Source organism: Melospiza georgiana, chromosome 17, assembly GCF_028018845.1.
Source record: "Melospiza georgiana isolate bMelGeo1 chromosome 17, bMelGeo1.pri, whole genome shotgun sequence".
Classification (NCBI taxonomy): Eukaryota; Metazoa; Chordata; class Aves; order Passeriformes; family Passerellidae; genus Melospiza; species Melospiza georgiana.
In genome coordinates, this window is record NC_080446.1 from 1050464 (window position 1) to 1067654 (window position 17191).

General features: G+C 50.4%; 1 protein-coding gene across 5 annotated transcripts; it reads right to left on the reverse strand.

The window, feature by feature from the left end:
- Window positions 1–7213: 7213 nt before the first annotated feature.
- KCNG1 (potassium voltage-gated channel modifier subfamily G member 1) lies at window positions 7214–16105 on the reverse strand. Of its 5 annotated transcripts, XM_058035986.1 has the most exons (5): window positions 15967–16105; window positions 14490–14755; window positions 12817–12928; window positions 10741–11545; window positions 7214–10271 (listed from the first exon to the last, which is right to left on the reverse strand). In XM_058035986.1, the coding sequence occupies exons 4-5, from the start codon at window positions 11497–11499 to the stop codon at window positions 9501–9503; spliced, it is 1530 nt and encodes a 509-aa protein (XP_057891969.1). In that variant the 5' UTR covers window positions 11500–11545; window positions 12817–12928; window positions 14490–14755; window positions 15967–16105; the 3' UTR covers window positions 7214–9500. The 5 variants fall into 5 exon arrangements, with proteins under 5 accessions (XP_057891969.1, XP_057891971.1, XP_057891965.1 ...); XM_058035988.1 differs by lacking the exon at window positions 14490–14755 and having other exon boundaries at window positions 10741–11542; XM_058035982.1 differs by lacking the exon at window positions 14490–14755.
- Window positions 16106–17191: the final 1086 nt, after the last annotated feature.

Here is a 17191-nt window from a genome sequence, read left to right on the forward strand (position 1 = left end):
AGCATAGATTTATCCTTTTTTTAAATGTGGAAGCTTTGAGCTGTCCTTTGTGAAACTACAGAAAGAATAATGTGAGGGCTGTGTGCTAGGTGGCACTGCAAGTTAATAAACCACAGTTCTCCCGAGCTTCAGAGATGCAATTCAAGCTTAGCAGGAGCTGAGGTCCCTGGTACAAATCCATCATTGTGCAGGTCTTTTGAAAAAAACACCAGGGAAATAAAATAAAATAAAATGGAGATGAATATTAACGTGGATTAGGGTAGCAACATTTGGAGCAATGTAAACAACAGGAAAATGCACCCACAAATTGGTTTCTGGCATTAACCTTTTGTGGTTTGTGTTGCTTGGTTAAATATAGCAGCCCTGCTGCTCTGCCTCACTCTGCAGCTTCCACATCTTGGAGGAGAAATAGGTACAGGGCAGGACAAGAAGCAGAGAAAAGCAGAATAAGGTGAAAGAAAAGAAATGCAGAGTTTGCGAAGTTTTATTTTGCACTCATCTGGTGCACATCACTTTCCCCCCAGTCTCTGCTGTGTGTGTGTTGTGTTGAAATCTTACTCCAGTGAGCAAGTTCCAAGGAACCAATTTAATAAAGATGTTCTAAAAGTTGTACTAGCTCACATTCATGGACTGTGGGACCTGGACAAGGCAGTGGGGCACTGCACCTGCTCTGATGGGAGCCCTGACAGAGCTGCACCCTCTGTGCTCCCCTGACAGCACCAAAGCCCCTGAGACACTGCTGTCAGTGCAGGAAAAGAAAATCACCTCTGTTTGCCCATTCTGCAGGCTTTTGGCCTTGGCTGTGCTTGTTTGATCTGTTCTTTACAATATATTCCATGTGATTGATCCAGAGCCAACTGAAATGCATCTGTGATGGTGCTGCTTTGCCCTCTGGTGCTTTTCATTGCAAAGTACCTGCAATTCTGCTATTTCCTACTCCTGCTAAGAACAAAAACTAGCTGCCCTCCAAAGTGATGGCTGTCATGTGAACCTCAGCAGAAAAGCAAGCTGATAAAAATTCAGTGCAGTTCTGCTGTGTACGAGTTTTCCAGCCAGAGAAGAAAGCATTCCTGGGCTGCATTGGGGATGATTAAAATGAAGGTATCCACGGGGATCAGGGTACAGCTGACAGGCTGATCAGGCCAGCAGGCTGTGCCAGAGCTGTGCCCAGGCTCTGCCCTGCCCCTGGCACCCTCAGATGGGTGCTGCCTGTTCCTCAGGGTGCTCTGGCCCTCGCTGGGCTCGCCGGGGAAGGAGCAGCACAGGGTTGCTCCTGCTGGGAGGGGAAGCTGTGCTCTGGCTCTCAAGGTGTTCCTGCTGTTGCCAGGAGACCAAATCCCTGCTCTGAGGAAAGGTTATCTCCAAATGTAAAATGGCTCCTTGCAAGTCCTCTGGGAAATGAAGTCTCTTGGGCAGATGGGCATTTACCTGCTCGGGAGCAGGGGAAGGAGGCATGGAACCACAGGGTGGTTTGGGTGGGAAAGGACCTCAGAGCTCATCCCATCCCATCCCATCCCATCCCATCCCATCCCAACCTTCCACCATCCCAGGCTGCTCCCAGCCCTGTCCAGCCTGGCCTCGGACACTTCAGGGATCCAGGGGCAGCCACGGCTGCTCTGGGCACCTGTGCCAGGCCCTGCCCACCCTCACATCAATAAAATCTTCCTTATCATTAGTCTGAATCTACCCTTTTTAGTTCAAATCAATTCTCCTTTTCCTACTGCTCCAGGCCCTGCTGAAAAGTTCTCATTTTGTGAAGCACACTTCTAACTTCACTATGTAAGGGTCTGAAATTATCAAAAATCATCGGAGTATTTAAAGTTGCCCTTTTATATATATATTTGTATGGACACATAAGTATGTGCAGAGCCAGAGGTGTATTCCACATGGGGGACAGAAATGTTTTGGGCAGAATTTACCGAAGTCATTTCCAGGACTTGCGTGTTGTCATTTCAAACACACTTCTGAAACTCTGCTCTGTTTCACTTCACTGCTGGAGTAGTGGGAGGTAGCAGGTGTGACAGTGATTGGAACTCATTAAAACTCTCTATAGCTGCCTTGTCATCCTCAATTAGATGACTGTATCTTTTTTTTAATCACTTAAAGTAGATTCTGTCATTCCTTTTATAAATAAAACCATAACTTTACTTAGCAGGCTGCTCTTGTACAAGCGATGGAGGTGTTTACGTTGCCCACGTGACCTGGAAAATCTTAATTTTAGTCCGATAAAGTTGTGTTAGCCTTTTGAAAAGTATCTCCTGTCAATATTGCAACCAAATAAAAGCTGCAGAACTACTTCCAGGGGTTTCCCCCTTGCAGAAGTGATGGTGATGGTATCTTCATCCTCGTTTCCTTGCAGACCCCCAGCCCGCTCTGGAAAGGAGAGGCCACGGCTGCAGTGCAGTGGGTTGAAGTTTTCCTCTGGATATTAAAAAAACTTCCCCAGATATTTCAATATTTTCTGCCCCCTTTCAGAGCGGGCCGGTGCCGGGGGAGCTTTAGCCCGGAGTTTGCCGGGAGCGGCCCGTAGATGGCAATGTAAGATGCCTGGATGGGGCACGGTCCTGCTCTGCAAGGATGAAACCCGTCCCATCCCCAAACACCGACTCACACCCGGATTTGGGGGGCTGCCCAGCCATTCCTGACCCTTCCAGCAGCACGGAGCCACCTCTGGGGCCAGGCGGGCATTTGGGGCACTGTCCCTCTCCTAGTGATAAATACAATTGTACCCAATACAGAAAATAGCCAGAGCTGCACTTACAGGGAGCGCTTGTCCTTTGGCTTTGCCTGTCAGGAACAGGCAAAAATGTAACTGTAATTCATCCCAGTGTCCCAGAATCCCAAAATCCCAGGATCCCAACATCCCAGCATCCCAGAGTCCCAGGATCTCAGCATCCCAGCATCTCAGAATCCCAGCATCCCAAAATCCCAGAATCCCAAAATCCCAGGATTCCAACATCCCAGCATCCCAGAGTCCCAGAATCCCAAAATCCCAGCATCTCAGAATCCCAGAGTCACTGAGGTTGGAAAAGACTTCCAAGGAACATCCCGTCCCCTCTGTGCACGGTGCCCACCCTGTCCCCAGCCCAGAGCACTCAGTGCCACCTCCAGGAATTCCTGGGACACCTGCAGGGCTGGGCACTCCAACCCTCCCTGGGCAGCCCCTGCCAAGGCCTGGACACCCTTTCCCTGGGGGAATTCCTCTGGAGTCCTCACGGTGCTGTGCAGGTGCCTGCAGCACTGCAGCTGTCCCTGGAGAGGGAGGAGAATGCACAGAATGCACCTGGGGCTTTCCCAGGTCCCTCTCGAGTGAAAGTTTCCTCAAACCAGTTTCAGGGCTCCTGGAAGCTTCCCCTCACTGTGCCATGAGATGCTTTGCAGCCTTAGCTTTGCCCATGGACGTTGTCCCCAGAAATATTCCTCTCCAAAATTAAAGTCACCTGCGATTGTGCTGTTGGGTTGGGTTTGCACGAGGATAAAATTTATTGATTTCACAAAATATGCTTTCCTTTATGAGTGAAGAAACTGAGTCATCTTTTCCTTGGCTGACCTGGGAGCTGCCAGCACAGGGAGAGTTAGGGATGATTCCTCTCAGCTGCTTTGTGACATGAGCAGCATCACTAATGAGAGGGAGAGCAGCACTGCAATTTATCATTCAGCAGTTCTGTGTCAAAACTTCATTTCTCTATAGAATTAACTACAGAAATTTATCCTGCTGCCTCCTTTGCTCCTGAGGTGGGCGCCATTAAAATGATATTGTTATCTTTAACAAAAAGATAAACATTATTATCTTGCTGACCACTTCACTCGCATGACTGAGAGCTGTCAAATGAGCTGTAAAGTTTTTTAAAGAATCCCAATCTGCAGATGATGGCTGGGAAATTCTCATATTCCAGGTGAATCACTTGAACAGGCTAATTATTGTGGTTTACAGCCCCGTGTTTCTGGACCCACACTGAATGTAGGAGTTAAATTATGACCCTAATTAAGGATGGCTACAAAGCTGCTGTCATTAATGAGGGGAGCTGACAAAGGAGGAGCTGAGACTCAGCCTGACAGAGTCACACAGGTTTCTGTGCCCTGCCTGCCTCTGGTGCTGCGCGAGGCTCCGGCTCCTGTCACAAGGGCTGCAGGGACAATGAATGAATATTTATAAAGTGTAGCAAATATGCTCTAATTACCCTAATTGGCCTGCTGTGGTTCCAGTTATGGCAGAACTTAATTTCTGTTCAAGTGACATTTGCTTCTGGATTAGTTCCTGCAGGCAAAGAAAAAGCAGAAGCCGTGCTGAAGAGGGCAGAAGATCCCCTGATATCCTGATCCTGCAGCTCCCTCACATGCTCCTGGCAGGCTCCTGGCTAAGAACACTCCTCATCTCGTTAGGGATTTCTAGGGAGCATTTCAGAGCTGTGAGACACTGGGAAATGACAAAGAAAAACAGTGAGCAAAAAGGGAGGGAGCACTAGTTTTATTGTTAAAAATCAATAGGCCAAACTCTGAACACCTTCAGGGTGGCAGCAGACAAAATTCTCCTTGACTTTATTGGAGGTGTAGAAGTGTATCTCTATTAGTGGGGAATGGTTCTGCAGAGTGACTGACAGAGGAGCCCTGTCCTGAGGGCTCACACAAGCTGCTTCCATTCAGGGAACACTTCTGCCATCTAACCTGGCCTCCACCCTCCTTTGGCTCTGTCCATTGCTGTCAGGAGGGCTGAGGTGGTGAGGGATGCTGGAATGGGATGGCTGAGGTGGTGAGGGATGCTGGAATGGGATGGCTGAGATGGTGAGGGATGCTGGAATGGGATGGCTGAGATGGTGAGGGATGCTGGAATGGGATGGCTGAGATGGTGAGGGATGCTGGAATGGGATGGCTGAGATGCCACAGGGGATGTGAATGGGCAAATCCAGTGGTTTGCAATTTCTGCTGTGGCAGGAGAACTTCTGAGGTGCGTTTTTGTTGACAGGGGTGACATTCACCTGCTGAAAAGATGAATGACTCTAGTTCCATGCCTTCAGATCTTTTGGATTCTGTGGGCTGCACTCTGTGTTTGGGACACTCCAGATCCACCAGCTCGTGGGACTTGGGATCTTTTCCTCCCTGTATTTTGGTACCACTGTCATCTTTTGGATAGATAGATATTAAATCCACTGTCAAATCTTGCATGAGGTAGCCAACAGCACTATTAACACAGAAAAAATGGGCCATGCAGTATTGTACCAACTCCTGGTAGTAAACGGTGAGTAGTGACTGTGGAAATGGTGACATCTGTGACACCCCAGCCAGAGCCAGCTGCTCAGGGCAGGGGTGATGGCACCGACTGCTGTGAGCAGGGATTGATGTCGTGGTCTTCAAAGTCACATTTGACACTTCTTTTATTGTTTCATTTCTAATTATTCTAATTCAAATTCTAATTATTAAACTGTTAACTCACTCTATGCGGGTTTAGAATTATCCCCTCCAGTTTTCCGCCTGTTGCAGAGCCCACAGAGGGATGTGACATTCTGCAGCAATCAGTGTTGCTGAAGCCCGGTGAAACCCTTCCCACACGGGTCAGGGCTGTGTGGAGCACACCAGGTTCCCTCCCAGACGTGCCTGTGACATGTGGGAGCCCGTGACTCAGCCCTGCAGGAGGTTTTTGTTTAATGAGACATTGCTGAAGCCTCTGGCTGTGCTGCTCTGGGGTACTGAGTTACACTGGGAACACTGGGAAGGGGCACAGAGCTCTAAATATTCCCTGCAGGGAACTTTGAGGACCTTGGCCTGTACTGAATGTGAGCATGATGAGTGTAGGGGCCTGAGTTAACTTATGTATTGTAAGTATATGTATGGCAGTGAAAGATCTTTGTATTGTATTAGTGACCCTGCCCTGATTCTAGTTATTGTAAATGGGCTGCAGCTGTGATGTCCTTGATTGGGCAGCAGCTGTAGCCCATGGAGGTAACTGAGATAAAAGGGGGCAGGGTGGTCAGGGAGAGCCTGGGAGAGGAGCCCTGACTGAGAAGCAACAACACCACTGCTGTGAAGATCTGCCATGAGAAAGCCACCTAGAAGGTATGAGACTCAGGAAATATAATTATACAACAATATGAATACAACAGATGAGAATGGTTTCAGTGCCTCCTTTCAGCACCTTCTTTGCTGTGCTCTTACAGCAGCCTCGTGGCTCTGCCTTCATCCCCGTGCTGCTGAGGCAGGAGGAGGCTGGCAAGGGAAGGATTTCAGGGAAAGTAATTTAATGCACCACCTTACCTGGAAATTCTGCTTTCAACAGGGACTTTTCTTTCTCGGTTTTTATGGATCCTTTTTGTTCTCTTCTGAATCTGACAGATGCTTTGTTGAAATATTTTAAAGTCCTGTCCCAAAGAGCTGTGACTGTGATTCTTGGAACAGCATGCAAGGAAGAGGTGTCCCTATCCAATCTCATGCCCGGGTTTTCCTGCAGGGGGATAATTCCCTTTGCTGCTGCTTTGTGGCCCTGCTCAGAGCCCAGCTGTGCCCAGCCCTGCTGCCTGTGCCACCCTGCAGCCCTCGGTCCCTGAGGGGGCACGGGGACAGGCAGGGACAGCCATCACTGCATTAATCCATGGAATACATCTTCATTAATCCATGGAATACATCTTCATTAATCCATGGAATGCAGCTCCTGCTGGGGGATCCCAGCTGCCCAGACCCCAGAGTAGCAATCAGAGCAGTGCCAGCCCTGCTGCTGCTGCTGCTGCAGACAGGCTCTGCCCTGCTGGCCCCATCAAAGCACCAGAGCCTGCACCGGAGCTGCCCTGGTGGCTGCACGCGCTGGGAAAAGCCAAACAGGGGTGGCAGCCCTCAGCTGTGACCCAGCAAAGTGCCAGCTCTGAGCCAAGCCACACTGCCATGGGTTTGATTAGAAACCCAGATAACAGAGGGCAGAGGGGCAAGGTCTCTGAGAGCCCCAGGAAAGAGGGAACACAGCAGCTGGGGCTGAGCTCTGGGGCTCACACTGAGCTCTGGGGCTCACACTGAGCTCTGGGGTTCACGCTGAGCTCTGGGGCTCACGCTGACGCTGTGCTTTAGGGCATCTCAGCTGGATTTATTGGCACAAGGACCACAGCAATGGTTCCCCTGTGACACCAGAGGGGTCACAGCCACTCAGTCACACATCCTTTGAAAGAGCAAGGCGCTTTCACCTTGCTCAACCAACTTTCACCTTCTGCTCGACCAACACCCAACTCCAGGGTGATGCTTTTATTTTATTTTTATTGGATAAGGGCTTTAGAATCAAGCTCCGGTTGTGGGATAAAAAAAATTAAGTGATACATGAAATAAATGAGCACTAATGTAAAGACAGTGAGAAAATGGATGGCCCTACAGCATTTATTAGTTAGCAGAACATGGAAATGAGCTTAGGTTTTATTTGGTAAGTCTTGATTTCTCCCTATATTCACGTACAGCTCCTTATTTATGGCTCAGCATGTCAAACACATTCTTAGATAAGCAACTGTTGCTCACAGGACTAATCTAATTACCAGTTCTTTTTATAACGAACGCTGACACAAAGGTAGAAGATGCATAGCACTTGTGCTGGAGCCAATGCTCCAGATGATCAAACAGTTCTGAAATTTCAAAAAAACGGGGAGAAGAAATTTTTGTCACGATGTTCCTGTTTTTTGTCCAACTCTAATTAAAGATGAAGAACAAGAGTGAAAAGCTGGTTCATTTGCAGCTTTGGCACAGACTTAATTGCCAAGAGTTTAGACTGGGTATTTTAGCACTCTGCAGTAATGTTCCACAGGCACATTTCCCTACCACAGGCTGGAGAATGCTAGAGCCCTAATTATTTGTAAAGTGCATTTTTAAAAGTTTTGGAATTTTCCTTCAGGAACAAGCATATAAGAACAGCTTCAAATTGTATTTTAAAGACATTTGCACAGAAAATCAGCGTGCTGTAGGTCTGGCCAACCAGCACAGACTGAGAAACTGATTTTACTTTTTTTGGAAGGACAATGTTGTGTCCTTGGCCTTCATTTAAACCATAAACCATTATGCATTCTGACATTTCATGCAACCTGCTCCAGAAATGCCAATAAGAAATAGTATTTCTGAAAATTAAGACAAAGAAGCACTGGTCAGTGTGATGGGGACTTCTAAATTCCCCAAGCTCTTAACTGCTAGTAAGGAATTTTACTGCAAAAGAGTGGAAAATAGGTGAAACTCTTTAAATCAGCTTTTCTTTACCTCTCAGCACACATGAAATCAAACAAGTGGATTTAATTGCTTTTGGAGTTCTGGAGGTTTTGTCCTGAGCTGTTCTGCAAGCCAGGGTCAGTCCCTCTGTAAGTAAAGGGGGTCTGTGGTGAACTTGCACAGAACCTGTGCCAAACCCGAGTGTCCCTGTGCTAGGACAGAGCCTGGACCAAGATGAGCAACACCTGCGTGTGCTTTAGGCTGTTCATTGCTTTTCTGTCTGGTTTCAAACCATTGCCAGCAGGTGTGCGCTGACGGCAGAGCTGAAGTGAACCCTGTGCTGAGCCCCTCCTGATGGAGGACAGGGAAGCTCAGAGCTCTCTGTGCTCCCCTCCACGACTCCAGTCAGATTTTCCTCTTCCCACGGGCACGGAGCTCCTGCTCCTGCCGCGGTGGCAGCTCGTGGCAAGGGTGGCCCCGGTTTGCCCAGCGGCGCTGGGGCCCCTGGGGCTGCCCTCTCCCAGTTCCCCGCAGAGCTGAGGGAGAGTGAAGCTGGGAACAGATGGCGGGGAAGGCTGGCATCTCCTCATGCATATTTCACTGGGTTTGCAGCTAGTCACCTCCTATAATAACATTAAGTGCTACAAAACTCCAAGGCTTTGCTCCTCGGAATGTTGCATTCAATGGCATCGGATCAATGCTGTAGCATCAATTAAATTTTGAAGCTGGTGAGCTCTGAGTATTTACATCTTTAGCAAGGTTAGGCTATAAACAGCTCGATTCTTCTGTTCTGCTGTGGTTAGGGCTGACTTGCACAGAAGGAGCTGGTTCTGTGCTGAGTGACGAATGTTACGTGACGTTTTTTAAAGCACAATGGGACAAACCTCTGTGGTTATTTCCATTACCCTCTAAGGCGTGTTACTGGGAGACAATTCAGCCATTAATCCTGATGTATTTACATTATTTATATACAAGAGGAACAAGAAAAATGGTCGCCTGTTTAATGATTATGTACATTGTGATTCGGTTGGAAAAATGTGTATTACAAATGGCAAAACAGCCTGTCAAGTGCATAATTATATGTTGCTCTTCTTTTTTGTTGTTGCCAGAGAAATTTTAATTCTTTAAATCCCACTGCATGATCTCAGTGAAAGTTCTGCCCTATGCATTATATGGGGGGGAAGGAACAGCATAATAACAGACCTCTGTAACCACATCAGGTCCCAGCTGGAGCCCCTTCTCTTCGTTTTAATATGAGGATTACCTTTGTAAGGTGCTTCCAGAGCGAATCAAAAGATGGACTCTGATACAACGACAGCAAGAGAAACAGCAAGGTAAATTCACTCGTTGTCCCTAGTCTCGGAAGAGAGAGTGGTGAACAAAACCTCGCTGCCTTGTGACTCATTGCTCATCTGAGACTTGGCCTTCAGCAAGAACTGCGCTCTCCTGTACATGATCCTCTCCTGCTCCTGCTTCAGCTCCAGGTAGGAGCGCGAGAAGGTGTGGAAGATGGAGGTGACCGGGAAGGCCATGAGGAGGATGCCGCTGAGGATGCTGCTCAGGGCCACCACCTGCCCGGGGATGCTCCTGGGCACCATGTCCCCGTAGCCCACGGTGGTCATGGTGATGACGGCCCACCAGTAGCAGGCGGGGATGCTGGTGAACTCCTGCGAGTCGGCCATCTCGTTCTCGATGACGTAGAGCAGGGGCGCGAAGAGCGCGATGGCCACGCAGAGGAAGAGCAGCAGCAGCCCGAACTCGCGCGTGCAGCGCCGCGCCGTCAGCCCCAGCGTCTGCAGCCCCAGCGAGTGCCGCGCCAGCCGCATCACGTACAGGATGCGCAGCGCCCGCAGGATCCGCAGCACCAGCCCCACCTTGTCCAGGTAGATGTTGCCCGAGCTGGGCTTCTTGGAGCCCTCGGAGCCCGTGTCCACCAGCAGGGTGATGTAGTAGGGCAGGATGGCGATTATGTCTATCAGCGTCAGCGGCCGCCGCAGGAACGCGAACTTGCTCCGCGCCTGGATGAAGCGGAGCAGGAACTCCAGGGAGAACCAGGCCACGCACACGGACTCCACAATGAAAATATTGTAGCACATCTGGGAACACTCACCCTGCGGGAAAGAGGAGGAGTTTGTAATCGGCTCTGGGTAATAACTGTTTTAGTCGGTGCGGTGACAGGAGGAGAGGCTTCTGTGTTGGTTTTTTTAACCCAAAATATTAAAGGAATTGAAGCTGTTGCTATGGGGAAACACGTTGGCAGCTTGGAACATGCTAAATGCAAAACTTAGAGAGGCTCTGCTTATTCCACAGAAGATACTGCTCGGGAATTTCAGGCTTTCTAAATACAAAGTCTAACATTAAAGGTAATATACAGAAGAGTGCACGCTAAGAGAATTTTCTTTGGACATAAAACTGGCTATGGTTAATTCTCTTACAAGTAATTGAAGAGTCATGTAACTTTCAAATATTCTTCGCTCTAAATACAGCTGCAAAATCCCCATTGAAGTCAATAACCTCAGACCTTGTACTTGCTCTGCTCTTCCCAGCACATACCACTTGGCATCCTGAAAGGTAACTTACCTTTTCCTCCTCCTCCCTCAGGTCAGGCATGGTGCTGATGGATAAGTTCACTGCTGTAATAGTTACAAACAAAACAGACAAACACGCAAACACCTTTCCAGGAAGGCCAGACTGGGGCCTTTCCACCATGTCTTGCAACTTTCTCATGCACAAACCAATTTTTGTCTCCTCTACTGTTTCACCTGTTGTTTCATTTTCTAGGAGGTCATCCTCCCGTTCACTAATCTCTGTGAGCTCCTCCATTTTTTGCAGGTACCTCCTTTTACAACACCAGTCCAAGTTGTCCTCCTCAATGCCCCAGTAGAGCAGCTCCTCCTGGAAGGACAGCGCGCACATCTCCCGCAGGAGCCGGAGCTTGCCGACCCGCAGGAAGGTCAGGATCGTCCTGAACGCCCCCGGGTTGCGGTCGAAGAAGAACTCGTTGCACGTCACATCATAATCGTCACAGATGTTCAGAATGTCGTCAAAGTTGGTGCAGAACTTGAGCTGTCCCAGGCGCGTCAGGGGGAACTCGTCCAGCGTGGTCCAGGGCAGCAGGTACTTGATGCCGCCCACGTTGATGATGATGTGACGCTTGCGGTCGTCGGGGTGGAAGCCTTTGAGGAGATCCTCCTGAGGGTGGATGAGCCTGGCTCTTTGGTAAAACACTCCCTTGAGGGTTTCAGACTCTGGAAAGAACGTGTGGTTGAAGGAAGGATCTGAAGTACAGCTCAGGGCGCTATAGTCATAGTCGGAGTTCTCTCCAGGCATAAGAGTCATCTTGGAAGACAACTTTGCATCCCTTCGCTGCTCCTGCAAGTGTCTTCTGGAACAGAAAGCAGACACGGGGGTGAGGAAGTGGCAGGCTGCTTTCAGGTTTTGAGCAAGTGTAGTGCTTGGAGCCCAAAAGCATTTATGGATGATGAGAGCAATTGGAAAGGAAACAGCAGTGGCTGAGCATGGTCAGGCCTTTCTGGGCAGGCTGGGTCTGTCCAGCTGGGCAGCACTGACCCATGCCAGGGGCTGTGCCAGGGGCTGTGCCAGGTTCAGGATCTCTGCCTGGCATGTTCATCACACTGGAGGCTTCTCCTGTCCCAGATACAGAGGCCTCAGCTCCCAGTAGGTAAAGATGGAAACCAGGAAAAATTCCTTCATGTGGTAGGATGTTTCTGGTTCAGAGTGGAGGTATAAAAATGATGACAGTATCACAGTAGTGACACTAATCTGTGAGCACACAGAATTCAAGTGTGCTTTGTAGAAAATTAAATTTAATAATTTTTTTTAAGTATTACTCATAAAACTTTTGAGTATTTTAGCACCCATGAAATATATAGAAAGAATCAGAAGTCAGTTATGTTGTAATTCAGTGAATACACACTTATAAAAACCAGTTAGTACAAGACTAATTTCTAAAAGGCCATTGGGAAACAACCTGTGGGGAAAAAGCTCACTTGTATTGGTGATCACATGAACATTTGTACAGATTTTATACACAATTAATGACATGGCAACTGTCTTTTTATGGCCTCATTTACAAAAGGTTGCACAGAAACACAGGATTTCCATACAGACCTTGTTGTTTCAGTTATCACTGACACCCTACATGCAGTAACAGGGCTTTGTCCTTGCAGTACACTGAGCCAAGCTGCCCTTACCTCTGACTGTAAGAGGCCAAACATTTCTAATGACAGCTTGGAAAATGCTGTTCAAATTCAGCTCATGCAACACTGGCGTAAAGTCCAGGGAGTGGAGAGAACAGAATTGAACTGGGTATCAAGCACAGGAGCTGGAAATGTTCAAACCTGTGGCCTCCCTGAGTCACTGCCCTTCAGGAGTCAGCCTGGAGTCTGCTACTGCACAGGAGGCAGAGCAGCCCTGCCCCAAGGCCTTTCCTCTGCACACTCAGCCTCAGCCGAGTGCAGGAGTCCCTGAGTTTCACTGGACAAGAGTATTTATTTATTAAGGAGATTGTCCAATACAGAGACATTAAATATGCACCAGTATTTTGGCTTTCTAGCCTCGGGTTCACAGGAAAGGAATAAATGTTCCAGTTGATTGGCTTCAGTAGAGTTTTGTTCTTGTCCTGGCTGCACTCACCTCCCTTGGATGGGCACCCCAGGGACACAACCCCTGCTAGGGCCACTTGCTGAGCCACAGAGCCTCCTTTTCAGAAGCTGGGGTTATAAACCACACCAGGAGTGGCACATACCTATTAAAGAAGAAAAACCCATGATTACACAACAGCAAAGGACTCAAAGCACAGCTGCACATCAGTTTTAGAGCTCTCCTGGCTGCAAGGGCACTTACAATGCTTCAATTAGAAACTCTCCCAGTCCTGCTCCTGAACTTCCCGGGGGTTTGGGCAGAGCAGAGCAGCTTTGTGCACACTTACAGGGCAGCCTTGGGTGGAGAGCTATTTCCTGACTCCTCACTCACCCAGAACCACAGAATGGTTTGGGTTGGAAGGGACCTTAAAGCTCATCTTGCCCCACCCCTGCCATGGATCAGCAGAAGAAATGCCACTGGAGTGCAAGCCATGGTTTGAAATGGAACCAGGGCTGCCTGATGGATGTTTGTGTAGGGCTTCATTTCCCAGACCAACTGCTGTTTTATTTAAAAATGCCTTTTCCCTTCTGCCTCACCATGCCTAAAGCAGGGCTGGTCCAAACAGAATGGAGATTATGACTGATATAAGATATGGATAAGTGGGAGCTGTTAACCACTTTCCCTTCTGTAATACCAGATGATGTTGGTTAGCAACAACTTATCCTCTGAATCTCAGCCAGGAAAAATGAGGAGGCAGCTCATCCCTGTCACTGGTTTGATCTCCCAGCATATCCACAGTTGACACAATGGGAAGAAATGGAGAGAGGGAAATGTAAATGTTGTGTGTGTGTCAGACACACGCTGTAACCCTGAGGCAGCAACTGTGAAAGAGCAGAGCAAAGAGAAAGGGATTTCTTTCTTCACTGCCAGCTCCTCGACCCGTGTGAGACAACAAATTGGACAAATGAACCCCCTGTGTGCCACGCTGAGTGGCTGCACTCAGAAAGGGCTGCTCCTTGCTTTGCCATCACCAGAGCTGGCAAGGCTGCAAATCCCACGTAGGATCTGCTGCTCCACATGGGTTATTTTCATGTTCTCTGCCTCAGATACACGCAGCATCATATCTACAGGGGAAGAGTAGGAGGAGATAAAGGACAATAATAAACGTGGCCTGACTTGAAGGAAGGGAGAGAGGAGAAAAAATAAACCAATGCATTTCTCTGTGTGTTTCTTCTTTTCCTTCTGAGGGTGCCTCGACAGAATGATGGTCAGCATTGCTTTAGGAGGAGAGAGATCTAATTAATGGGAGGGCTCCTTGCTGTTGAGCTGAAAGCCCAAGCAAGCTGCTTTATTCCTCCATTGCAGCCTGGTGACACTGGGGACAGCTGGTGAGAAATGCCTTCAGGAGCACACAGCAGTGCAAGGTCACACAAACACCCCAGCCCAGAGCCCCAGCCTTCCCAGAACTAAACAAGGTGAACTTTAGGGCTCTGTGTGACAGTGAAATCCTCTGCTCTGCTCTGCTCTGCCCTGGCGGAGTCAGGCCAGTGGTAAAAGCCCTCCAGGGCTCTGAGCAGCATTCTGCCCTTGCAGTGCCTGGCACCCACTGAAGCCCAGCTCAGGCTCCTGCTGCCCTGCTGGCAGTGTGCCCTGCTCCTGGGCAAAGCCCTTCTCTCTGAGCATCGCTGCTCCCGTGCTCTGTGCACCCCTCCTGCCTTACCCACCTGGGAACTGCTCTGCCTTCAGAACCTGCAGGGACACAGAATAACTGGCCCGGGGCAGGGGCTCTGGGTGACTCCGAGGGGTGGGTTGGGCATGGCAAGTAAGTGAGGACACATTTTCAAAAATCTCTCCTGCACAAGATGATGATATCCATTATGTCTGGTGAAGAAATCAAATTAGGAATCCGTGCTGCCCTTACTTGCAGCCAAAATTCAGGAAGGATGCCAGGCTCCGAGGCAATGGGAAAAGAATTATTAAAGATGCCCTTCTGAGAGAAGGAAATAGAACTCATGAGAAACAAGACAAAATTCCACTGCAAGTGTTGTTCCCCCCCTCCCCAGTGTCCGCTGCAGTATTTTGAATTCTGCAGTGCATCTCTGATGTAATCAGAGCTCCTGCAAGGAGTCCTGCTCCTGCTCCACAGCACAGACAATTAAAGTTGAGCCTGGATGAAAACAACCCTGCAAACAAGATGCAGAACTCCCCCCATGTCTCTTCTGTCAATTCCAGTGCCTGCAGCTCATCTCTGTTGCTTTTTACCATTTGTAAATTAAGTTTAAAAAGACATTAAAAAAAAGTTTCAGATTTCAGTGCAGGTTGAATATGAATCTAGTGAATTTTTGGAAAGAATTCCATAAGGAACAATGTAATGATCCCATCTCCTTTAGTCCTTCCTCAGTGAAGCAGGCAGCATTTCCAAGCAGTGCCACACTCAGCTCTCCCCTGGCACAGGATTTCTGTGCTGTGCCTCCCTGCCAGGCACCTCCTGCCACACTCCTGCAGCTCTTTGCAGCCTGAGAACAGACCTCAAACTTCAACTCTGCTTGCAAAACTGCACTTGCACCAAATCAAAGTAAAACTTAGAAAGGTCAATGTATAGCATGAAACAAAACTCTCCTGAAAAGCAGATAAGCTGAAAAAAATATTCTCTCTCTTGCTCTCCTTGAGCCGGACAGCTGTGGCATCTTATGACAACCTACAAAGAGAATTATGTCAAATATGCTACTCACTGTTTGGTTTAATAAAGCTGAGCCTTATACTACCGATAATAATCAAAAGTGAAATAACTTTGCAGATAACTTATATCTCCAGGAGAATGTTCTGAAATACATCAGGATTAATAACTGCAGTTACTCCCCTGCTGTGAAACATATTTATGTCAACAAATTTCAGCAAGTCACATTCATAGCAATCCCTTAAACATAATTTTAAAAAGTAAAGGATTTGACATTTACTTGTACAGATAAATATTTTGCTAACGAAATTAAGATACGTAATCAAGGAAGAGTTCTTTCATGCTCATCCTGTCCTCGACCCCTCCCCAAGACTTTTCCAATGAAAAAAAATCTACCGGAAAGACACTGCCTATCAAGAACAGTTCACTCGATGTGCCCGTCAGTCACCAACGAGCAGAAGTCAGCAAACACACCAACACCAAAGACGCCCCTTAACCATTTAGAAAGGAAAGCCGAAAAGGACCTTCAGCCTAGGCGAGGCGGCAGCGCAGGGACCCGCGAGCCTCCATGGTGCGCCGGGAGCCCCGGGCGGGCGGAGCGGAGCCGCAGAGCAGCGAGCGGAGCGGCGGGGAGCGCCCGGAGCGCCGTCAGCCTCCTCCGCGCCGGGGCCGGGCCAGGGCACGAGCGGCGCCGGGGAGCGGCCGAGCCCCTCCCGCTGCGGGCGGCCCGGCTCCGGCGGGGGCTGCCGGCCGCTCGCCGCCCTCCATCGCCGCGACCGACGGCACCTGTTGCTGCGGCCGGGGGGCCCCGGCTCCGGCCGCCCCCGGCCCCCGCGGCTGCCCCGGGCCGGGCGAGGCGCCCGAACTCGCCCGCGAGTGCCCCGGGCTGGGATGCGCCGGCAGCTACCGCGCTGCGCCCCCGCCGGGGCCGCGGGCGGGACGGGAGCGCTCCGGGCGAGCCCCGGGCCCGCGCATGGTGCGGCGCCGGCACCGGCACCGGAGCGGAGCCCGGGCAGCCCTGCCCGCACCGCCCGCGCCGGACGAGCGGCGGCGGCAGCAGCAGGAGGAGGAGGAGGAGCTCCCGGAGCCGAGGAGGAGCGCGGCGGGCCGGGGCCGCCCGCAGCCCTGCCCCGTGCCCACCGGGCACAGGGGCATCCCGGGCTGCCCGCGGCTCCCGCAGCCCTGCCCCGTGCCCATCCCGGGCTGTCCCGTCCTCCCGCTGCCCTGCCCCGTGCCCATCCCGGGCTGCCCGCGGCTCCCGCAGCCCTGCCCCGTGCCCATCCCGGGCTGTCCCGTCCTCCCCAGCCCTGCCCCGTGCCCATCCCGGGCTGCCCGCGGCTCCCGCTGCCCTGCCCCGTGCCCATCCCGGGCTGTCCCGTCCTCCCGCAGCCCTGCCCCGTGCCCCGGTGGCATCCCGGGCCGCCCGCTGCCCTGCCCCTGCCGTGCGCACCGGGCGCTCGCCGCTCGCAGAAGTGTTATTCGGGTAAAAGCACAAATCCCATCCCGTCCGCGTCCCCGAAGTGCGCAGAGGCTCCAGCCCCGCCGAGCCCGTGCTCTGCTCCCGGGGCGCCCTCGCAGCTCAATCAGACACCGGGGCATTGTCACAGACTTGGAGAACATTGCCCCGCTCTACTTTTTAATGACATTTGTTTGACATCTGGGCGGAAGTTACTCTGTGCGGATGCGATCTCCACTCGGAAGCGGCGAGCTGAATCTCGGAGCCAGGGTTAAGGAGGCAGCAGCGGCTCA

Coding starts and splice junctions, on each gene's coding strand:
- KCNG1 (XM_058035988.1), bottom strand. CDS start 11,499: ATGACTCTTATGCCTGGAGAGAACTCCGACTATGACTATAGCGCCCTG. Junction 10,272..10,740: donor TGAGGGAGGAGGAGGAAAAG/GTAAGTTACCTT, acceptor TCTTTCCCGCAG/GGTGAGTGTTCCCAGATGTG.